We start from the raw sequence: 24723 nt of genomic DNA on the forward strand, positions 1-24723 counted from the left end.
ATATAGCCTGCCCAATTCAACGTTCTCTTCTTGAGCACTTCGATGATGTTACGGTGTTTGTAGAGCCCTCTTAATTCTTCATTTCCTCTTATTCTCCATTCCATGTTATTTTCATCGTATGTATTTCACATAAATTGGTGAATACATATGGTGCACTTGTATGCCAGTTTCCTTTTCTTGGACTGAGGAAACTTCATACTCATTTCCAGAATGAAATTTTCACTCTGCAGCGGAGTGTGCGCTGATATGAAACTTCCTGGCAGATTAAAACTGTGTGCCCAACCGAGACTCGAACTCGGGACCTTTGCCTTTCGCGGGCAAGTGCTCTACCATCTGAGCTACCGAAGCATGACTCACGTCCGGTACTCATAGCTTTACTTCTGCCAGTATCTCGTCTCCTACCTTCCAAACTTTACAGAAGCTCTCCTGCGAAACTTGCAGAACTAGCACTCCTGAAAGAAAGGATATTGCGGAGACATGGCTTAGCCACAGCCTGGGGGATGTTTCCAGAATGAAATTTTCACTCTGCAGCGGAGTGTGCGCTGATATGAAACTTCCTGGCAGATTAAAACTGTGTGCCCGACCGAGACTCGAACTCGGGACCTTTGCCTTTCGCGGGCAAGTGCTCTACCATCTGAGGTACCGAAGCACGACTCACGTCCGGTACTCACAGCTTTACTTCTGCCAGTATCTCATCTCCTACCTTCCAGACTTTACAGAAGCTCTCCTGCGAAACTTGCAGAACTAGCACTCCTGAAAGAAAGGATATTGCGGAGACATGGCTTAGCCACAGCCTGGGGGATGTTTCCAGAATGAAATTTTCACTTGCAGCGGAGTGTGCGCTGATATGAAACTTCCTGGCAGATTAAAACTGTGTGCCCGACCGAGACTCGAACTCGGAGAGAGCTTCTGTAAAGTTTGGAAGGTAGGAGACGAGATACTGGCAGAAATAAAGCTGCGAGTACCGGACGTGAGTCGTGCTTCGGTAGCTCAGATGGTAGAGCACTTGCCCGCGAAAGGCAAAGGTCCCGAGTTCGAGTCTCGGTCGGGCACACAGTTTTAATCTGCCAGGAAGTTTCATACACATTGTCCTCTTTTATGTTTTATCACATGGTACGCCTCCAACATGTCATCAGATAAATTCTCTAGTGTTTGAGATTTGGTAGGCCTTTGTCCCAAAATTTGGAGACATTGGGAGTAACATGACTAGTTACATGTACTCCAAAATGGCTCAGATGCATTTTATTTATGGCACAGCCATTTGCAATTGACGAGAAGCTGTGTGATTGTATCACACAAAATACCCCAATAGAAAGGTGCCCTTCCACTCATTTTTGCCACCCTGTGTTGCTGATTGTGCGAAACTGGTTCATTCAATGTGCACAAGATGGATGCTAGTCACCAACAAACAACATGGAATTTTGCGGTGGAAGAAAATGTTCTCAAAAATGTGCAGCCTACATCGTCAAGTACATGATGTGTATCCCGTGCCATTGATATACCCCAACCCTCCATCTGGCATGTTGTACGTTATGGAGGACTGCATCCATTTCATTTCCAACGCACCCAGGCATTGCAACCGGGAGAGTACAACAAGTGCATGGGATTTGTGTGGTGTTTTCTGCAGGAATTTACTGCAGACTGAAGCTTCACTGGGAGTTTCCTCTTCACTGATGACACTGCGTTCTCACTCGCAGGTGTGATGAACGTTTGCAGCCTGCATACATAGGTGGATGTGAGCCCACATACTAGACGTATGGATGCCTCACAACACGAATTTATCCTTGACGTGTGGGCCAGCATTGTCGGAAATTGGTTAATTGGGTTGTACATTCTCTTAGACCGATTTGATGTTTGCATGTTTCTTGCATTCCGGTGATGGGTTCTGCCAGACATGCTGAACAGTGTTCACTTGCCTATTTGTTGCCACAATTGTTTCAGGCTGATGGAGCCCCCATGCATTTCAGCAGATGGGTGAGGACATATCTATAGGCAACCTTTGCCAGCCACTGGATTAGTTGCAGTTGGCTGGGTGCATCGCCGCCCTGATACCCGATCTGTCCCTAATCGATGTTTTCCCAAGGAGTTATCTGAAGGGCCTTGTATATGAAGCAGCAAGGATTGTTGTGGCAGTAAGATGTCTTCAAGGTACACCAGATATCTTTGAGATGGTGCGCCATTAATAGCAGTGTCGATGTCAGGCATCTCTCGGTGTATCTGGGCAAAACTTTGAGCATCTCCTGTAGTGTGTGTCAATTTATAGCATATGACTAAATAACTGGAGTGCCATTTAGCAGACCTGATGGCTTTTGCAAATCCTGGTTCCTACATGAGTACTGCACCTTGTTTTATGCCCGATGTGCCATGGTAGTTTATGAACTTTTATTTTTGTCACCCTGTAGTGTAATACACTTTAGACATGTTTGTCAAGTAAAGCGGTGAAGGAAGGGGAAAATATGCTGTTGTTCAGTAGCCAGTAACAGATGCTACAAAAGCAAGCAGAACAAGCTAAAGCAGAACAATCCATGAAGTGTTCAGTGAATATGGGGGAAAAATTTTATGCACCAGTATGATGAAAAATAGTAAGTTTTGGTCCTTTGTAAAGCAAGTAAATGGAGATAGCTTCCAGTCATGTGGTGATTGTAATGGCAATAAAATAGACAATGGCAAGGAGGAGGCCGAAATACTGATTTGTGCTTTCCGAAATAGTTTCTTTGAAGAACATACAATGGCTCTTGTTGCTTGTTGCTCATGTGTTGCAGTGATTTGTATAATGATAAAATATCAAATGGGAAAATTAACTGCAGTCTCTGTCAACAAAGATAATAAGTCAGTCATCAGCTGCACAAGAAAATCTTTATTTGATTCACGTTACCAGTTTCGACAGTTTAAACTGTCATCTACACAAGTGAAATAGACTCAAATCATTGGTAAACCATATAGCAATTGTTGAATGAAATTTTCACTCTACAGCGGAGTGTGCGCTGATATGAAACTTCCTGGCAGATTAAAACTGTGTGCCGGACCGAGACTCAAAGGTCCCGAGTTCGAGTCTTGGTCCGGCATACAGTTTTAATCTGCCAGGAAGTTTTATATAGCAATTGTGTTAAAAACAAATGCACAAAGTTCCAGCAGCAGAAGTAAAACAGGTTCATTAAAATAAATGTAAAATAGTTAAGCTTAAGAGCAACAACATACCTTTGTGACTGAGCCAATTAAAACAGAGTGACATTTCTAAAAATATATGATACTTGCGATGAGTGGCAAGCAGTTAACTGTCAATTATCACATTGTACATAGTACATGTTAGAGAAGTCAACCAACAGACTGATGACATATAGGCCATTGAACACGCCTATATACGAAGTGGGAGCTCTGGTGTACACACAACTTGTCATAAATTCTGCAGCAGGTAAAGAGCAAGTATGCTTTAATCCTTATAAAATCGTTTAAAATGATTAACAGAAGACAGTAAACCATGGACCAAGTGTTAAATAAGCAGACATTTAAAAATCACATCATTACTATGTACGAGGTGCATTCAAGTTCTAAGGCCTCCGATCTTTTTTTGCTCCAGACTGGAAAGAGATAGAAACATGTCCATTGTTTTAAAATGAGGCCGCGTTCATTGTCAATACGTCCCACAGATGGCAGCACCGTACGGCAGATGGAATTTTACCGCCAGCGGCGAGAATGAGAACTGTTTTAAATATTTAAAATGGCGATGTTTTCCTTACTTGAGCAGCGTGCAATCATTCGCTTTCTGAATTTGCGTGGTGTGAAACCAATTGAAATTCATCGACAGTTGAAGGAGACATTTGGTGATAAAGTTATGGATGTGTCGAAAGTGCGTTCGTGGGTGCGACAGTTTAATGAAGGCAGAACATAGTGTGACAACAAACCGAAACAACCTTGGGCTCGCACAAGCTGGTCTGATGTCATGATCGAGAAAGTGGAGAGAATTGTTTTAGGGGATCGCCGAATGACTGTTGAACAGATCACCTCCAGAGTTGGCATTTCTGTGGGTTCTGTGCACACAATCCTGCATGACGACCTGAAAATGTGAAAAGTGTCATCCAGGTGGGTGCCACGAATGCTGACGGACGACCACATGGCTGCCCGTGTGGCATGTTGCCAAGCAATGTTGACGCGCAACGACAGCATGAATGGGACTTTCTTTTCATCGGTTGTGACAATGGATGAGACGTGGATGCCATTTTTCAATCCAGAAACAAAGCGCCAGTCAGCTCAATGGAAGCACACAGATTCACCGCCACCAAAAAAATTTCGGGTAACCGCCAGTGCTGAAAAAATGATGGTGTCCATGTTCTGGGACAGCGAGGGCGTAATCCTTACCCATTGCGTTCCAAAGGGCACTACGGTAACAGGTGCATCCTACGAAAATGTTTTGAAGAACAAATTCCCTCCTGCACTGCAACAAAAACATCCGGGAAGGGCTACGCGTGTGCTGTTTCACCAAGACAACGCACCCACACATCGAGCTATCGTTATGCAACAGTTTCTTCGTGATAACAACTTTGAAGTGATTCCTCATGCTCCCTACTCACCTGACCTGGCTCCTAGTGACTTTTGGCTTTTTCCAACAATGAAAGACACTCTCCGTGGCCGCACATTCACCAGCCGTGTTGCTATTGCCTCAGCGATTTTCCAGTGGTCAAAACAGACTCCTAAAGAAGCCTTCGCCGCTGCCATGGAATCATGGTGTCAGCGTTGTGAAAAATGTGTACGTCTGCAGGGCGATTACGTCAAGAAGTAACGCCAGTTTCATCAATTTCGGGTGAGTAGTTAATTAGAAAAAAAATCGGAGGCCTTAGAACTTGAATGCACCTTGTAAAGGCATAAACAAAGGAAGGTAAGCTGTTCAAATTTTATCATCATTTTATAGTAGCGCCATGGGCCACTAGAACAGCAGTGATACATTAAGTTCCTGCAGATGAGGCTGGCCGCTTTACACATGTTAGCAAGAAAGACAAGTGTGTGAGCTACAGTTGAGCCTCGATAGTAAGAAGTGGATGCTGCCGAGTCGAAGGTGTGCGAGGGGCCCCAGCGCATGTTTACAAGTCGACTTTCTGTATGGAAACGTGCCTGTAACGTATCTAGATGCTAAGCCAAACTTGGTATTTGGGAAATAATAAACCTTGGTAGACATTTAAAAAGTCAGCATGTGACAGTTACACATTAAAAATAAGTATTAGTTCATGGTTATACCGAGAAGACATTGTCTAGAATGTAAAAAATCAATAGTACAAATTACACTGAAAGACAGATTATTTTTTGATTGTATAGCTTCTCTGTTAAATGATTTACTTTGATCTACATCATGTCCAGCTCTTGTTTTATCTGACTACTCAATTGATGCTGACTTTCTCACAGGTTTTAAAGTAATTTTATTATATCTTTTCTATCCATTATGTACTAACGCATTTATATAACAGATTTTTTACACTCTGACGATGTCTCCTCTGTATAACCATGAACTACTACTTAATTTTAATGTGTAACTGTCACTTGCTGACTTTTTAAATGCCAACCAAGGTTTTTAGTTTCCATGCACCAAGTTTAACTTAGCACCTAGACATGCTACAGGAATGTTTCCACACAGTAAAGCAGCTTGTAAACACTTGCTGGGACCCCTCGCACATTCTCAACTTGGTGTTGTCCACTTCCTGCTATCGAAGCTGGACTGCAGCTCACTCGTGTTTCCTGCTAATGTGCATCCAGCGGCTGGCCTCATCTCCAAGATACACTCCTGGAAATGGAAAAAAGAACACATTGACACTGGTGTGTCAGACCCACCATACTTGCTCCGGACACTGCGAGAGGGCTGTACAAGCAATGATCACACGCACTGCACAGCGGACACACCAGGAACCGCGGTGTTGGCCGTCGAATGGCGCTAGCTGCGCAGCATTTGTGCACCGCCGCCGTCAGTGTCAGCCAGCTTGCCGTGGCATACGGAGCTCCATCGCAGTCTTTAACACTGGTAGCATGCCGCGACAGCGTGGACGTGAACCGTATGTGCAGTTGACGGACTTTGAGCGAGGGCGTATAGTGGGCATGCGGGAGGCTGGGTGGACGTACCGCCGAATTGCTCAACACGTGGGGCGTGAGGTCTCCACAGTACATCGATGTTGTCGCCAGTGGTCGGCGGAAGGTGCACGTGCCCGTCGACCTGGGACCGGACCGCAGCGACGCACGGATGCACGCCAAGACCGTAGGATCCTACGCAGTGCCGTAGGGGACCGCACCGCCACTTCCCAGCAAATTAGGGACACTGTTGCTCCTGGGGTATCGGCGAGGACCATTCGCAACCGTCTCCATGAAGCTGGGCTACGGTCCCGCACACCGTTAGGCCGTCTTCCGCTCACGCCCCAACATCGTGCAGCCCGCCTCCAGTGGTGTCGCGACAGGCGTGAATGGAGGGACGAATGGAGACGTGTCGTCTTCAGCGATGAGAGTCGCTTCTGCCTTAGTGCCAATGATGGTCGTATGCGTGTTTGGCGCCGTGCAGGTGAACGCCACAATCAGGACTGCATACGACCGAGGCACACAGGGCCAACACCCGGCATCATGGTGTGGGGAGCGATCTCCTACACTGGCCGTAAACCACTGGTGATCGTCGAGGGGACACTGAATAGTGCACGGTACATCCAAACCGTCATCGAACCCATCGTTCTACCATTCCTAGACCGGCAAGGGAACTTGCTGTTCCAACAGGACAATGCACGTCCGCATGTATCCCGTGCCACCCAACGTGCTCTAGAAGGTGTAAGTCAACTACCCTGGCCAGCAAGATCTCCGGATCTGTCCCCCATTGAGCATGTTTGGGACTGGATGAAGCGTCGTCTCACGCGGTCTGCACGTCCAGCACGAACGCTGGTCCAACTGAGGCGCCAGGTGGAAATGGCATGGCAAGCCGTTCCACAGGACTACATCCAGCATCTCTACGATCGTCTCCATGGGAGAATAGCAGCCTGCATTGCTGCGAAAGGTGGATATACACTGTACTAGTGCCGACATTGTGCATGCTCTGTTGCCTGTGTCTATGTGCCTGTGGTTCTGTCAGTGTGATCATGTGATGTATCTGACCCCAGGAATGTGTCAATAAAGTTTCCCCTTCCTGGGACAATGAATTCACGGTGTTCTTATTTCAATTTCCAGGAGTGTATTAAACAGTGCAATGTATTACTGCTGTTCCAGTAGCCGATGTTGCCACCATAAAATGATGATAAAATTTGAACAGTGTACCTTTCTTTTTTTCTCCCTTCACATGGTAATGATGTTATTTTTATAAGTCTGTCTGCTTAACACTTGGTCCATGGTTTACTGTCTTCTGTTAATCATTTTAAGTGGTTTTATAAGATTTAATGTGTATTTGCACTTTACCTGTTGCAGAATCAGTTTGTATGTACGCTAGAGCTCCCACTTTGTACATAGGTGTGTTCAGTGCCCTTCATGTCATCAGTTTGGTGGCTGACTTTTCTCGCATGTGCTATGTACAATATGAAATTTGAAAGTTAACTGTTTGCCACTCATCACACGTGTCATACATTTTCAGAGATGGTACTCTGTTTTATTGACCCTGTAGGAAAGGTATGTTGTGGCTCTTAAGCTTAACTACTTTACATCTGTTTTAAAAAAAATCTGTTTCATATTTCGTGTTCAATCTTTGTAAATTTGCTTTTAACATACTTGCTTTATGTATTATTTTTTGCGAATCCCTTGTAGGACACTAGTGCCCGGTTGTTATTTTTCTGTTGGCCTACAATGACTTGAGCCTGTTTCACTCCTGAAGATGACAGTTTAAACTTAAGAAACTGGTAAAGTGAACCAAATAAAGGTTTTCTTGTGCAGCTGACACATGACTTATTATCTTCGTTGAAGTATTCTGCAACTGCTGAACTACAGCTATGAACAAAATTATACAGTCTCTTAATAGGGGAAAGGCCAAATTACCTATTAAATTTTATGTAAGTGTTGCTGGAGCTAAAAAGTATTCTGAATTATATAAAAATGCCAATGTCATTACTGTTTTCAAGAAGAGATATTTGACGCAAGCTTTAGGCGTACCAGTTTACCTTGGTAAGTGTCAGTATCAGACAGTACTTGTCTCCTGTCAGTCAAAGTTCTAACAACATTCAGAATCTACAAAGGATGATGACAGCTCAATATCGGTAAGTATAACTTCTTATAGATTGATATATTGTGCACAAGATGTCCTATAGCCCCCATCCCTCTATTGAACTTGATTGGAAGAGGGAATAATGATGTCTCAGATGTACACATGAAACTTGATGAAATATTCTATCTTGTCAGGAAAACTTCAAAAATAACACAAATAAATATTATGATTTTTCTTTTCCCAATAGGCGGAGCAGACATGTCCACCAGTATGCAAATGTGATGCTGCAAGGACTATGTTCATCGGAAGAGAACCATCATTCAGTGTGATGGCTGATTGCTCCAATAGCAATTTAACTAGCCTACCTCCAAACTTACCACAGAATACATATTATCTGAATGTTTCTAACAACAATGTAAGTAACAGGTAACATTGTTCTTATTAAGATTGTATGGTTTACATTAGACTGTTTTTGCTACAAGTTTCTTTTATTGAATAATCAAATACTCTTTCTTGACTTACATTGGTTATTGTAGTTATCCTGAAGTATTTTTACCTGTGGTAATATTATTGTTTATTGTGTTTTCTTTCAAACTAATATTTCTTTTTCGTAATCCTTATTACTATTCCATTACTGTCACAATAGATGTGTTTTGGGTTACAGATGCCTATTACATTATAGCCTTCTTTACTGGTGAGTTGGTGCCAGGTTCTATAAAAAGCCATTCACTGCCTTTCAAAGTTTCTCTACTGTTCCATTCGTTGCACTTAAATGAACTTACATTGTTTACGTTTCTTTTTTGCACTTTTATTGGTGGAAATACAGATCTTCCCCATTGTATAATGGACTAGAGCCATTTGTAAGGAACCTACAAACTTATGAATACAAGTTAAGTAGAGGTTATTTTTTGCGATTAAGACAGACAGGCTTATATTCATGTGCTTCTATCTTTTAGTAGCTTCTGTATCTCCCATTCTCCTCTTTCTACAGTCTACACCCCCCCCCCCCCCCCCCCCCCGCCTCTTTCTCCAAAAGTATAATTACTACACCATATTGTCCACTGACACTAACAAATTCACTGCACAACCAGCTACCGATCAGTTTTCCCCATCTCACTAACAATTTGAACAACTCTATCACATACATTGACGGGGTGTGACTACCTCTGATCCTGCTGTGAGATAACAGATATAATACTTCGACACTTATCCTCACCTCCAAAATGACATCTTGATGTTCATTATATCCACTCAGTATTCTGCTCAAGCACAATGTCACTTCTACTCCCAGGAGCGCATCTTGTAGTTCATTTATCTGTGGTTAAACCAAGAGCAAGATGTGACCTATACACTCACCCACCCACCACCTCCTGTTGCAGGCTAGTGAGCTATTCAAAGGCCACTGCGAAATCTTTGCAATCTTGACCCGTCAGTACATACTGTACACAACACTACTTTTAATCCTTGTGATTTTTTTTTTTTTTTTTTTTGTGTGTGTGAAATGCTACTTTTAGCTCTTGTGATTTCAACTGTTCAATTTTATGTAACTTGTTTTTGTACTGAGAGGTTTTTTGTTATGTATGTGGTAATAACATTACATTTCCATGCCATGGTGGAATTCCATTTTTCCCATAATAGCATATATTTTGTGGACGTGGTCTAAATTCTGACGATAAATACTGTCACCTGTTTTGGAAATATTAATATTAACTTCAGCAACTTAAGTTTCCTGTTTTACAATTTATCCCTGACATTTTATGTTGAAGATATTGCATATGTACTGACAGTTTTCCTTGTATAGTATTTTCTGCTGCCTTAATTCTGTACTCTTTAAGTCATGAGTTTGTTTTGTATTTTAATGATTGGAACATACTGTCGTAGAAGATTATGTGTGTGATTCTAATGTAATTATGCTGACCAGGCTATATTGGCTGGAAATACATGTTATCTTTCATCTGCATCTAGATGATTAATGTGCAGTTTGCAATTAACTGCCTGGCAGAAGGTGTACATTGTTTTTCTCTATTGCAGATTACATCTTTAGCTGCATTGAGCACTGATCCTACTTATGAAGGAATACGTGAACTTGATGCAGATAACAATTTCATAACATCAATAAGTGAACTGGAAGGAACAAAATTCATCAGCAATTTTCATGTACTTAGTCTGCAGAATAATAGAATAGCATCAGTAAGTGAATATGTATCTCTGTGTGCAAATGCATTCTTTTGATGTATAATGGATCTGTGTGACACATCATATCATATGAGAGAACATATTTGAAAAATCTGTAGTCACATAATTCTTAACATGCTTGTGAAGGCCAATGGTATCTCTCATTATACCTCCTTATCCACTTGCTCTTAGACATATGAAAGCCTTATCATGTGATATGTCCGATGAACATTGTTTGGTTCCAGCCACCTCATCCCAACCACTGCCAAACTAATGTAATCAAAGTATACAACAGACTTTCAGAGGATATTTAATCTGACCACTGGTTTGTACATTGGTTCTGACATTTTTCTTATTGTGTGACCCATTTTCAGTAGCAGTTCAAAGATATGGTAACTTTTTCTCAAGCTGAAAGAAGTGTATATAAAATGTTCAGTGATGAATAATTTATATTCTGTGCTGTGTAGACTGACTCAGAGCATCAATTTGACACTGAGTTCATGAAAATTGTATATTTTATTGGTACATGTCAGGTCTGTTGGAGTTATTTAAATGCTGCACTGTAAAAAAGTTCCATAAAATTTGACAACCAGTTAAATCAGTATATCTCCACCTGAATATGTTATGTCTAACAAAATTTTGTGCCAGATGAAGATACAAACCAGACCAACTGGGCCATATGAGCATGCCTCTGGGTTTGACATAAACTACCATTGTCACCATTGTTTCCACTTACAGATTCTGAACAGTACTACGGTATCAGAAGTTCTTCCACAGTGTACATGGGAACAATATCATGAGAGGGAGAGGAGGGGATGGCGAAGTCAGCAGAATACCATGGTTTGTTCTACCACAAGGAATGTGTGTCAGTTGTTATGCAGTGCAAAGAAATATATATTAGTTGATACTCAGTAACTACGTACTCCTTGTGGAGGGTAAATCAGGGTCCTCCACTGACTCCATTCCTCCAGTGGTGGCATTTCCACATATTGTATGGGTAGGGTTCCCATTCATACAGATTTTTCCAGATCTGTCTCAATTTTTAACAAAATTCAACAGAATGTCCGCAAATCCTCTTTTGAGTCAGTGGAATGTCCTGGATTTTCATGGTATGTAGCATGTCTTTTTGTGTTTCTAAACTAATCACCTGTCTTTAAACATCAATTTTGAAGTTCTGAAATCTTTGGCATCATGCTTTGTTTCTGTCCTTGCATGGTGGCAAGGTCACAGGAATTAAACAGTGGTTCCCAGTGACATCTGCAAGGGTTTATTGCACAAGCATAACAACAAGAAGACGGATGGTATTAAAATGTAGAAAGCTCTTCCGGATGTGGTCTGGATCCAGCTTGGTGCTGTGGCTAGGATACAGCTGGTGCTTGGTGATGCCCAACAGGGTGCAGCAGGTGCTCGGACAGAGTGGCAAGAGGATTATGGTCAACAGGCATTGGCAGCAGCAGGGATATGGTGCTTGACCAGGAGGTCCCCTGGGATGCAATGCTGCCAATGGAGTGATGAATTTGGCAGGCGTCAGTGACTGAGGGAAGAAATGGCATGACCAGTGGTGATGGCAAAGGACAGGGCAATACAGACAGGCTGACAAGACAAATGGTTAGATTCTGACCGTTGGGCCGCAAGTGGCCAGTGTAATTGCCCAGAGTGGGAGAACTGTCTGGCTGCTGGTGTTCTCCAGCAAGGGTGATGTTGCCGTGCAGTGATGGCACTTTCAGCAGGGATGGATGGCACCTAGGATGCGGCACTCAACCAGCAGGCCCCCGCGATGAGTGAGTGATGACATTGGTAGGCATCAGTGACTGATGGGAGTAACGGCGTGATCACTGGTGGCCCCAAAGGACACTACGATACTGATGTATGGGTAAGACAGATGATGAGGCTCTGACTGGTGGGCCGCAAGAGGCCAATATAAATGCCCAGAGTGGGAGAACTGTCTGCCTGCTGGTGGCCTTGGTGTTGCCCGTAAAGGTAGGTGGACTGATAAGTGCATAATTGCATGACTGTGATCACAGTGCCACTATGAAAGATGCATGCACAGATGTGTGTAGCCACATGATCCTGGATGAAGTTAATAATTTCGTGATCACTGCACCATTATTAAAGTGCACGTGCAGCATAGTGGTAACCTGGTGCCTTGGATAATGAAACGCCTGTGGCACAGTCCCTAGGCAACCAGCAGGATGTGGGGAAAATGTTGGTGGTTGTAGGGTCCCAGTTAGGGCCTGGCTACATTAATATTCAACTTCAGTGTGTTGTCCTGTTGTGTCATAGTTTAATGTTTCAAGTGCTTTCAGCAGTGAGTTTCACTGACTTTATCTTAACGTTACCTGTGTTAATAATGGAAAAACACAAGTGGAAATTAAACAGCAACATGCAGCAAGAATTCCTGTTTGTTAAAGGACACAGTACAGTTTGTGTGTGTTTGTGGTGCGAAATTTACCATTGGATACAGAGGACACCAACATAGTAACTCATGTGAAATCAACAGAGATAAAGCTGTGCTTCAGGTAAACTCTTCAAGATCAAAACTGGATAACTACTTATTAGTGAAGGTAGGTTCAGATATGGATTAGCAATTTGTAGTGCAAGAATGCACACTTGTGCACCAAAAAGTTATTCACAACAAGAATTTCAAGTCCTTGAACCGCACCTCTGACATAATTAAATCAGTGTTGAAGACGTTTTTGTGGTCATACATGAAAACCAAATCACCTTTCATGAACATGATATCACCCTTTGCTATGGAACAAATGATGGATTTGAAAGAAACATAGCCTATGTCAGTGATGATAGATTCTCCCTGCCACATGGGTATGAAGCTGGTTCCTTCAGGTTTACAAGCCAGATATCTTAATGTGAGTGTTGGAGTTGCTGACCTTTGGTGTGAAGTGCAGGGTTTTTGTGTTTGTGTGTGTAGTAGCCACCAGAAAGATTGCGGGAGGCGCACATTGACCGATCGTGATGTATATAGCACGATGCATAGGACGGCAACAGGGGCCGGCGGCCGGAATTCTGTTTACGCGCCGCGCGGGAGCGGCCGTAACGGCCGGATTGTACTGCTCGCACGTCGTCCACCCCGGACACAGTGGACGCGGCTGCGCCGCCCTGAACCTCCGCGACGTCGCACCACGCTTCCAGCTGTTGACCTGCTGCGTGAGAGACTTCATACGATTGAGCAATGGACAGGACTTCTTCGAGGGAAGGGTCTTCTAACTGCAGGGCCCGTTGCCGGACCTCCCTATCAGGGGCCGAACGAACAATGACGTCGCGTACCATAACATGGGCATACGACTCCCGCGACTGCTCCGTGACAAAATGACACTTGCGACTAAGACCGTGCAGGGTTGCGGCCCACGCCCGGTAAGACTGATGGGGCTGTTTCTTGCATTGATAGAACTCGACCCTAGCCGCCACAACATGCGTGTGGCGGCGATAATATGAAGACAGCAAGGAACACAATGCGTCAAAAGACAAGGACGAGGGTTCCTGCAACGGCGCCAGCTGCCGCAAAACTTGATACAGCGAGGGAGATATCCAAGACAAGAAGAGAGCACGACATACCTCCGCATCGGCAACATGAAACGCCTGGAAATGCTGCCGAAGGCGATGTTCATATGCGTCCCAATCCTCCGCCGTCTCGTCATACGGGGGAAAGGGAGGAGGGAACGGCGCCGGAGCAGACGGTGGTGAGAGCAACGCCGGAAGCACTTGTTTCATGGTGGCCATGAGCTCCGTCTGCTGCGCAACCAAAACCCGCACCAAATCCTCCATGCCATGGAGAAACTGCGAAACCGGAACAACGACGCAACACGCGAAAGAACGACCCTACTCGTCGCCAATTGTGTAGTAACACTGTTCACGTTACGTCGCACTTCACTTAGCGTAGACCGGGACTGTGTCCTAGGCATGCCCGATGTTGACTGACTGCGCTCTGCCTGTCCTGCCGGAGTTGTTGTTGTTGTTGTTACGCCGGCAGAGGGCGCGTCCGAATTCTCGCGTGCCCTCTGGTGGACGGGACTCTACTTGCGGCAACTACTGTCCATGACGCGCCGTGCCAATGTGCGCCTCCCGCGATCTTTCTGGTGGCTACTACAGTGTGCTTTATATGTATTCTAAAATTTCATTCTTAAGAAAAAGTTTGTAACACTGCAATCTGGCAAAAGAAAAGGAAAGATGCAAAAAAATCAGAGTTTTAAATTGGAAGAAGAGAGTGAAAATAATGTAGTACGTGTGGGATGCCCTCATATAGTGCAGAATACTGTCCAAATTGGCACAGACAGCTTACTCATTGATATACAGCTCATAATTGGTAAAACCTGTCCTTTCCATATTTACTCTGTATGAGTTGAAAAACAAAAATCAGCCTGTGAGTTTGCTGAAGTGGAGTATAAGAAAGATTTAGGTCGTAGTAAAAGTAGGTGGTTATCTCCCCTATCAGCTGTTGAAAGAGTAACTACATATCTCTTCCAAGCATTAAAATCCTATTTCCTGTCCCTTGACAAGTGTCCAATCACCATGAACAATTTTTTTCAAAAATCCTTTCTCCTTCATCATCTTTCAGTTCTTTTCAAGTCGATTAATCAATTTCTTGAACAATATTCTGTTCACTGAAAAAGAAATTGTAACTGTAATTGAAGTTGCAGACAAAGTAATTTTGTTATACCAGAATTAGAAGCCAGAAACTTTGAAATATTTTTGACAGCAGTTAAACATGTTGGAAAGTGAGGGCAAGTAACACTTGATCAGTTTAATAGTATCACCACAGCTTTTATGATACCTGCTCTATGGATATACCAGTGAATGATGTGAACCAGTTTTGGAACCTTTTCAGCCAATGAAGTAGCCCACCCCAAGAAAAATCATCAGCTGGATTAGTGTTCAAAAATATATAGTTTAATAAAATATAGTGTCATGAACTTCACTGAGATGACAGAAAACAGTTTGTCAAGTGCTGTGTAGTAAGTAAATATCATGAAGGTAAACTGCTAGATTGGAATATAAAATCAAATATTAATGGTAGTGAAAAAGGTAGGAAATTTGTACTCATTTTCACAAGAATGAGTTTGTCTAAAACTTATTAGAAGTTTGGTTGAATTTTCACTAGCTATTCCAGTTCTAATGCATCAATTGAAAAAGCATTTTCTGTAATTAAGCTTTGTGAACAAATGGAGGTAAAAAATGATTTAAATTAAAAACAGTAAAAGCTCTGACAGTGATAATAGCCACATTTGTTAGCCTCTCTTGTATGGGCTTATGCAATTTGATACTTAATGAAAATAAACTTCTAGAGCAAATACACAGACTAAACAGTACTACACAAGTGACAGTAACAATGTGTCTCTGCCATCATCTTCCATATAATCTGTATGAAATTATTGTTTATATTTACATCCAAATTGTCTAGGTTTGTTCAATAAGTAATACCCCACATTTTTTTTAAAGCCAGTAGTATACATAGACAAACATCTTTCTTGGTGCTTCACATCTGATATTTGTTCTGTGCGCCTGTGAAGTTTCGAAGCATTCTGGCAGATGCCAGAGCCATAGTACAGCATCAAAATGGTGTCTACATATGACTCATGTTACAAGCAACATGCTGCTGTTGAATTATTGTATGCAGGAAAAGAAACCATGGTGAACATCCATAAACGTTCGTTTGCAGTGTACGGTGATGCTGCAGTTGATAGTACAGTTGGGCAAAGTTTCAGCCTCAGGAAATGAAGAAACTGAGCTCCACGACCAGCCACTCTTGATGGGATGTCCTGTCACAGCCACTGCTCCAGACATGCTGAATCATGCGGATGCCATTACTCATTCTGACCAGCGCATCGCAACTCAAAAATTGGCTCTGTAGTTGTTGGTCAGCATTAGAAATGTGCCTGCAATGATTGACATTCTCGAATGTCCAAAGAGATACTCACGATTGGTTCCATGAATGCTCACAGTGTACCACAAGATTCAAAGAAAGGCTATTTCAACTGAATTGTTGGAGTATTTTGAGACTGACAGAGAGGCCTTTCTGTCACGGATTGCAACGGGAGACAAAATCTGGGTGCACCACTCTGTGCTGGAAAGAGCTTTTATCAGCAGGGAATACATGGTCTTCCACAATGTTGGTGTACAGCCATGGAGCGTGATGGAGACTATGTAGAAAAATAGGATATGGGCAAGATATGTTGATGTATATTGTCACCAAATTCTGACTCTTAACAATAAATATGCTCTGAGAATAAAAATATGGGACATTCCTTACTGAACGATCCTTGTACGTGGAATGCTACTGTTAACCTCTCATCAATGTATGTTTGATTTCTGCTCATTTGTCCAGAGTTTTTGTATATTATTTTAAAAATGTCCTGAATTTGATGAAAAGTGATATGGGAGCTTATCCAGAGAGAGAACTGCTAGTACTGTTTGTAAATTGTAGGTGGAAACATCAGTGACAATGAAAGTTTGAGCTAGACCTGGAGGTGTGCTCAGGCTGCCTAAGGAAGCTGCTCAAGGGAAAAATAGAAAATCTGCGATTGTGTCCCATAATGGGAAAAATTTTCATCTTTCATGACATATTTATTACATTGCAGATTGGGTGAGGTTGGTTTGTTGGTCAGTTATTAATTTCCAGTTTTAATTCTGTTTTACTCTTGGATTTTTTCTTTTTTTTGGGAAAGGGGAAGATATTTACTTGTTTTAATGATTAGCTTTACTTTGTTAATAACATAATTTTATTTCTGGAGAGAGAATTAAATAGTGTTCTTCCTTCTCAGTGAAATATGCTTTGTTCAAATAGGTTCTGCATATTTTGAAGAAAAACTGGATTTACTTACGGCTATAAGATATTTAAGAAGGAACTAAGTTTCTTATGTACAGTATCTGTTAGGTAAATCTCTTCTAATTACACTTCTACTGCGGTGTAGTGTAATTTGGATTTTTTGAAATCTCATTGAAGAGCAAGAGTGGCATGATGTTTATAGTGCTAATAACATAGACAATAAATTTAATGCTTTCTTTAACACCTTTCTCATGCTCTTAGAAAGTTGCTTTCCCTTAGAACATTTTAAACATGTTACTAGAATTAAGATGCATCATGGGTGGCTGACTTAATGGGCTAAAGATACCATTTAGAACAAAGTGGGAGTTTGTCAAAATGTTACAAATAGTCATTACTGAGCTGCAGTAGCCCATTACAGACAGTGTTGTAAAGTGCTTAAAATTGTTATTAGGAAGACAAAAATCATGTGGTATGTGAATAGAATAGCTAATTATCAGGATAAATTTAAAACCATGTAGTCACTCTTGAAGAAAGTGTCTGACCAATAGTGAAACATTGATGACATTGACAAAGGCCCTGGCTGCATGTGCCTTTGTAATCTGTAGAAATTTATCACTGAATATAACATCTCCATGCAACAGCACAATGCCGTGTTGTCTGATCTTTATTCCGGCAGCTGCTTTGTGATGAAGATGGCCAAAGCAAACTTCTCAGAAAAATCAGTAAAGTGTAAAATTATGTAACAAATTATGCAGACAATGTACAGGTTTTTTGGATGACTAGCTTGTTTGTGTAATGTAGCTAGGCATATGAGAACTAGAATTTACGGTGAGTTCTTGAGGAGGAGTGCTCGGGCGCAGTGTGCAGGATTGCACCTATCATTGGAAGATTAACTGGTGACCTGTGCATGAGGCAGAAAAAATTAGGCCCCTTGGCAGTCTCCTCGATGGATGAGGAGGGGGGAGCAGTCTAGCAGATGAGTCATTTGCAGACCATTGCTTCTGCCAACAGTTTTACTTCCATTATTGTATATTTTCAGCAGTGTCAATTTTTGTTACTAATTATGATACAGCCTGTACACAAACTGTGTCTCTGGCCTCTCAGGTGGGTGCCCCAAGCAGCTGCTTGTGCACTTGGGCATTAAACTCGCTCTGGCTACAAGGGCCATTCTAATCTGAAGAAATTTATCAGGGACAGGTTCACTCAAACCACAGATAACTGGCCATCATTCATATTATAGCAACTGAGACGATGGTGTTGGATTATCTGGGAATTGACACCCATCAGCTGCCTTTGTGGCATGCACACTTTTAAGAATAATGTATGAAGAGTACTGGTGGAGAAGCAATTACAACGTCTACCATGAACAATGTGTGCAAGTAGTGGGGCCAAATGTTTTTAAACCCAGAGTTTAGTTCAGTTAGTGGATTACCCAGCACAGTACTACAGTTCCACACTTCTTACAGCTTATATTGGTCACAAATGAGGGCTCTTTTAACCGTGATAGTGTTTTTCAAACACTGTAATGGCTAGGTTTGGAATTGCAGGGGTGAATTACTTCATGCTCATCTCAAATTGTCAGCAATGATTTTCTTTTAACTTGCGGGCTACAGGCAGATTCCATATTCCTAGATTTCCGTAAAGCATTTGATGCAATGCTCCACTGCAGACTGAGCGTACAGAATACATTCTCTGATATGTGAATGCCTCAAAGACTTCCTAAGTAATAGAAGCCATATATTGTCCTTGACGGTGGGTGTTCTTCAGAGACAGGTGTATCATCAGGAATACCACAGCAAAATGTGATAGGACAACTCTTGTGTGTGTGAGCAGCAGCCTGTGACTGTTTGTTGATGACATTGTAGTGTATGGGGTAGTGTCATAGTTGAGTGGCTGTAAGGCGATATCTGGTAACCAAGGCAGAATTTCTATTTGTCACAGTGAATGGCAACTTGCTCTAAACGTAGAAAAATGTATGTCACCCCAGATAAATAGGAAAAACAATTCCGTTATGTTAGAGTACGAGTGAGGACCCAAAAAAACCGGAATTTCTTTCTAGAAAGCATATACTTTATTGTTTGCAAATACAACCTTAATCTCCTTCGAAGTACTCTCCATTAGCATGAATGCACTTGTCCAAATGTTCATTCCAGTGTTCGAAGCACCTTTTAAATGTGTCCTCTTTGATACCTTCTAGCACTTTCATGACATTGTGTTTTACGTCTTCCACATCTGCAAAACATTTCCCTCTCAAGTCTCTTTTCATCCTCGGGAACAGGAAGAAGTCTGAGGGTGCTAAATCCAGCGAATAGAGCGCATGGGTCAAGGAAGTCATCTCCATTGAGGCCAAAAACTGGTGAACACTGAGAGCTGTGTGTGTGGGAGCATTGTCGTGATGTAGGAACCACACGCCAGAATCCCACAAAGCTGGACATTTTCGTGAAAAACTTCTGCGAAGCTGTTTCATAACCTCCAAGTAGAATTGTTAGTTTACTGTCTGGTTTTCAGGGACAAATTCAGTGTGTACGATCACTTTGATGTAAAAAAAAAAAAAAAAAAAAAAAAAAAAAAAAAAAAAAAAAAAAAAAACCAGATCGACATCGTTTTCACATTTGATTTCACTTGTCGAGCTTTTTTTGGTCGAGGTGAGCCAGGTGAACTCCATTGTGATGACCGTTGTTTACTTTCTAGATCGTACCCATAGCACCATGACTCATCACCTGTAATGATTTTATTGAAAAAATGTGGATCATCTTTGAACGCGTCCTTCATTTCGAGACAGGCCTGAACGCGACGATCCCTTTGATCTCTGGTAAGAAGCTTCCCCACGAATTTTGCTGCCACTCTTCACATCCCCAAATCGATGGTCAAGATGCGCTGAATTGAGCTCCAGGACAACCCAGACAAGTTCTCGAGCTGGTCGATTGTCCTGCGTCGATCTTAACTGATGAGATCACGGATTTTGTTGATGTTGTCTTCGCTTCGAACAGTTGAAGGTCGACCGGAATGGGACTGATCTTCAACCACCATTTCTCCCTTTTTAAACCTAGAAAACTGTTTGTACACTTGCGTTTTACTAAGAGCATGGTCTTTGTAGGCTGTCTGAATCACCGCAACAGTTTCTGCTGTGTTCTTGCTGAGCAAGAAACAAAACTTCACTGCCGCACGTTGTTCGTAAGAACTAGCTATTTCCTCGTGTCACGTCTGCACTGTATGCACACTCCAAGAACTGCCAAAGAAACCATACTTCTCACTGTTGCGTGACGCTGCATGGCAGAATGACAGCAGAGCTCCTACTACAACCCTCTGGCGGCACAACCTGCTACTACAAGTACACGATGTGCAGCATTACGATTCTGGTTTCTTTTGGGTCCTCCCTCGTATAATATTAGTGGTGCGCTGCTTGACACAGTCATATTGATTCAATATCTAGGTATTACATTGCAAACCATGAAATGGAACAAGCATGTTAGGTCGGCTGTAGCCTCAATCTGATCACCAGCAACATGAGATACCTTGAAAGATTGTGCAATATTCAACACTTCAGGCAAAGGTAGATTCTCACATTGTAGTGCTTGTTGACACACCTCCTTGCCAGGAGCCTACCAAATGATGGTGTCACGGACCACAGGAGCAGCATATGAAAAACATGATGAGCATCAGTAACAAACTATGATTTGCAACTGAGTCTGTGAAGTTTGGCTGCCCAAGCCCGGTAGAATTGTTGAGGCTATTTATTACAATAGTACACTACTGGCCATTAAAATTGCTATACCACAAAGATGACGTGCTACAGACGCGAAATTTAACCGACAGGAAGAAGATGCTGTGATATGCAAATGATTAGCTTTTCAGAACATTCACACAAGGTTGGCACCGGTGGCGACACCTACAACGTGCTGATATGAGAAAAGTTTCCAACTGATTTCTCATACACAAACAGCAGTTGACCGGAGTTACCTGCTGAAACGTTGTGATGCCTCGTGTAAGGAGGAGAAATGCGTACCATCACGTTTCCGACTTTGATAGAGGTTGGATTGTAGCCTATCATGATTGTGGTTTATCGTATTGCGACATTGCTGCTCGTGTTGGTCGAGATCCAATGACTGTCAGCAGAATATGGAATCGGTGGGTTCAGGAGAATAATACAGAACGCCGTGCTGGAACCCAACGGCCTTGTATCACTAGCAGTTGAGATGACAGGCATCTTATCTGCATGGCTGTAACGGATCGTGCAGCCACGTCTCGATCCCTGAGTCAACAGATGGGGACGTTTGCAAGACAACAATCATCTGCACGAACAGTTCGACGATGTTTGCAGCAGCATGGACTATCAGCTCGGAGACCATGGCTGCGGTTACCCTTGACGCTGCGTCACAGACAGGAGTGCCTGCGATGGTGTACTCAACGACGAACCTGGGTGCATGAATGGCAAAACGTCATTTTTTCGGATGAATCCAGGTTATGTTTACAGCATCATGAAGGTCGCATCTGTGTTTGGCGACATCGTGATGAACGCACATTGGAAGTGTGTATTCGTCGTCGCCATACTGGCGTATCACCCGGCGTGATGGTACGGGGTGCCATTGGTTACACGTCTCGGTCACCTCTTGTTCGCATTGACGGCACTTTGAACAGTGGACATTACATTCCAGATGTGTTACGACCCGTGGCTCTACCCTTCATTCGATCCCTGCGAAACCCTACATTTCAGCAGGATAATGCACGACCACATGTTGCAGATCCTGTACGGGCCTTTCTGGATACAGAAAATGTTCAACTGCTGCCCTCGCCAGCAGATTCTCCAGATCTCTCACCAACTGAAAACGTCTGGTCAATGGTGGCCAAGCAACTGGCTCGTCACAATACGCTAGTCCCTACTCTTGATGAACTGTGGTATCGTGTTGAAGCTGCATGGGCAGCTGTACCTGTACACACCATCCAAGCACAATGCCCAGGCGTATCAAGGCTGTTATTGTGGCCAGAGATGGTTGTTCTGGGTACTGATTTCTCAGGATCTGTGCACCCAAATTGCGTGAAAATGTCAGTTCTAGTATAATATATTTGTCCAATTAATACCCGTTTATCACCTGCATTTCTTTTTGGTGTAACAATTTTAATGGCCAGTAGTGTAGAATTCAATACATGTTACAAGGACATGTGTGCACTTACAGGGCTAATTGGTCACCAACTTATGCATTTCATCAAATGAAAGTGGTGCAGGTTCCTGGAGCAGGGCTAATAGGCAAACAGCTGGTAAATCGGCGGGCAAATCCAAGAAAGGAACAAAGCCATACATGTTATCATCACTGGCACCAAAAGTGAGGAATTGTTGCTGAAGCCGCTTCTCATATGACTCCCAGTCTTTGATCACATTTTCATAAGGGGAAGGGGGGGGGGGGATTACGTCAACGACGCGGGAGACTGCATAGTCAGTGTGACCGGCAGCTTTGTGATAGCAACCATAAGAGCCTGCTTCTGCTGCTCGAGGAAAGATTTGAGCGCTGCTTCTATGTGTAGATGAATCAAAGGAACAACCAATAATAGCACATGGAAGTGAACACCACACTTATCACCTACTGTATCATAATGCTAGGCACAATCAGTAGTGCAGCCACAAAGAACAAGAGTTTCTGTACTCACATTCAACTAAAAAACAAACATAGAAAAATGTACAACAAATAATAGAACACAGTCTGGGGATGGGTGCCTGTCGCATTGTGCTTATAGAGAGGAGAGCTCCGGTACACAGTATGGCATATGCTGTGCGGTGTTCACAAGTCTCTTCTGGCCAGATCGCACAAATGCCATTGGCGAAGTATTTGAGTGTAGCAGTTTGCAATCTGGTACCATGGCAGATATCCAGGTGTGATGTACACAGTTATAGTCCTTTCAGTGTGAGCCGTTTAAGCTAGTTTAATACGCTGATCAATCAGAACATTATGACAACTGACCCACATCAGTATAAACCCATCCAGCTAAGCCACCTAGTGAGAAATGGCTGCTAGTCAGACACTTGCATGGTGCCTATAGTATCAGTGAGTGTGCTGTCTGTGTGTAGAATGGTGAATGTACGGGATCTATCTATCTGAGTTTGACCGAGGGCAGATTGTGATGGAAGCTCGGTATGAGCATTTCAAAACTGCTCTACTTGTTGGGTGTTTGTGGAGTGCTGTGGTGAATATCTTTAACATGTGATGAAACCACATCCAGAATTCGTGGAGTTAGGCGGCCCACTTCTCTACAGATGTTGGACATCATAGGCTGGGCAGACTGGTGAAACAGTACAGATGGTAAACAGTCACAGAACTAATATCAGAATTTAATGCTGGACAAAGTACAAATGTGTCTGAATGCACATTGCACCAAACAGTCCCAACGATCGGCTTCCGCATCCGATGATCCATTGCATGTGCAGAGTTAACACCATAAAATCAGCACTTTGATTAAAATAGGCACGTGACCATTGGCACTGGACATTGGTGCGCTGGCAGTGTGTTACACAGTCTGATGAATCCTGATACCTTCTTCATCATGCCGATAGGAGGGCGCGAATCTGTCATCTCCAGGGAAATAGGCTCCTTGACGCCTGTACTACAGGATGGAGACAGGCTGGTGACAGCTCCATCATGTTCTGGGGATCATTCACATGGGCATCCATGTGTCCAGTGGAGCTCATGCAAGTCACCATGGCACCCAAAGAGTGTCGTACACTGGTTGCAGACCACATGAATCCCTTCATGACAATCATGTTTCCCAACAGCAGTGACATTTTTCAACAAGATAATGTACCATGCCACAAGACTAGGAGTGTGATGGAATGGATTGAGGAACACGGTGCAAGTTCTAGTTGATGTGCCGGCCCCTCAACTCACCAGATCTGAACCCAGCTAAGCACATCTAGGATGTGATTGAAAGTGGCATCAGAGCTCATTGCCCCCACCCTCATTGGAATTTGTGGGAATTAGGTGACTTGCATATACAGATGTGTTGCCAGCTCCCTCCAGTGACCTACCAATGCCTCATTGCTTCCATGCCATGACCTGTCACTGCTGTTATCTGTTTCAAAGGTGGACAATTAGCTATTATGTAGGTTTTCAAAATGTTCTGGCTGATTAGTGTATTTATACTCTGACAAACATTGGAAATGTGTTAATAGAATTTTGAGATATTGTTAGTTTGTGATAAGTTAATTAACAATGTCGAAAAAGACAGATTGCTACTTATCTTAAAGAAGACACATTAAGCTGCGTATGGGAAAAAGTAAAAGACACTAATGTAAAGCTTTTGGCCATAGCCTTCATCAGTAAAAGAGAGACACAACATCATTCATACACACAAGCATCTTGGGCCGGGTGCTGGAGTTAGCAGTCACATGTGCATGAGGTGTGCTTGCTTGTGGGTATTTCTTTTACTGATGAGGGCTGTGGCCCAAAGCTTTATGTAAGTGTCTGGTAATTGTGCCTGCCTGCAACTTAAATGTGTCTTCTTTATAGAAAGTAACAATCTGTCTTTTCCTCCATTGTTACCTAACTTAATGTTGTTTCTGTTCATAATGTGGTCCTTGTGTTAGTTTTAGTGAAAGAATGTGTTATATTTCTGATTTGTCTTTCATTAAAAGTGC

General features: G+C 42.8%; 1 protein-coding gene across 1 annotated transcript in view; it reads left to right on the plus strand.

The window, feature by feature from the left end:
- Positions 1-24723, plus strand: part of LOC126089478 (protein halfway) — a 103934-nt gene that overhangs the window by 47760 nt on the left and 31451 nt on the right. Inside the window, exons 5-6 of the mRNA XM_049906912.1 lie at positions 8391-8558; positions 10175-10333. Coding sequence (XP_049762869.1) covers positions 8391-8558; positions 10175-10333 — 327 coding nt within the window. The remainder of the gene's footprint in view (positions 1-8390; positions 8559-10174; positions 10334-24723) is intronic.

The sequence above is a fragment of the Schistocerca cancellata genome, chromosome 1 (assembly GCF_023864275.1).
Source record: "Schistocerca cancellata isolate TAMUIC-IGC-003103 chromosome 1, iqSchCanc2.1, whole genome shotgun sequence".
Taxonomy (NCBI): domain Eukaryota; kingdom Metazoa; phylum Arthropoda; class Insecta; order Orthoptera; family Acrididae; genus Schistocerca; species Schistocerca cancellata.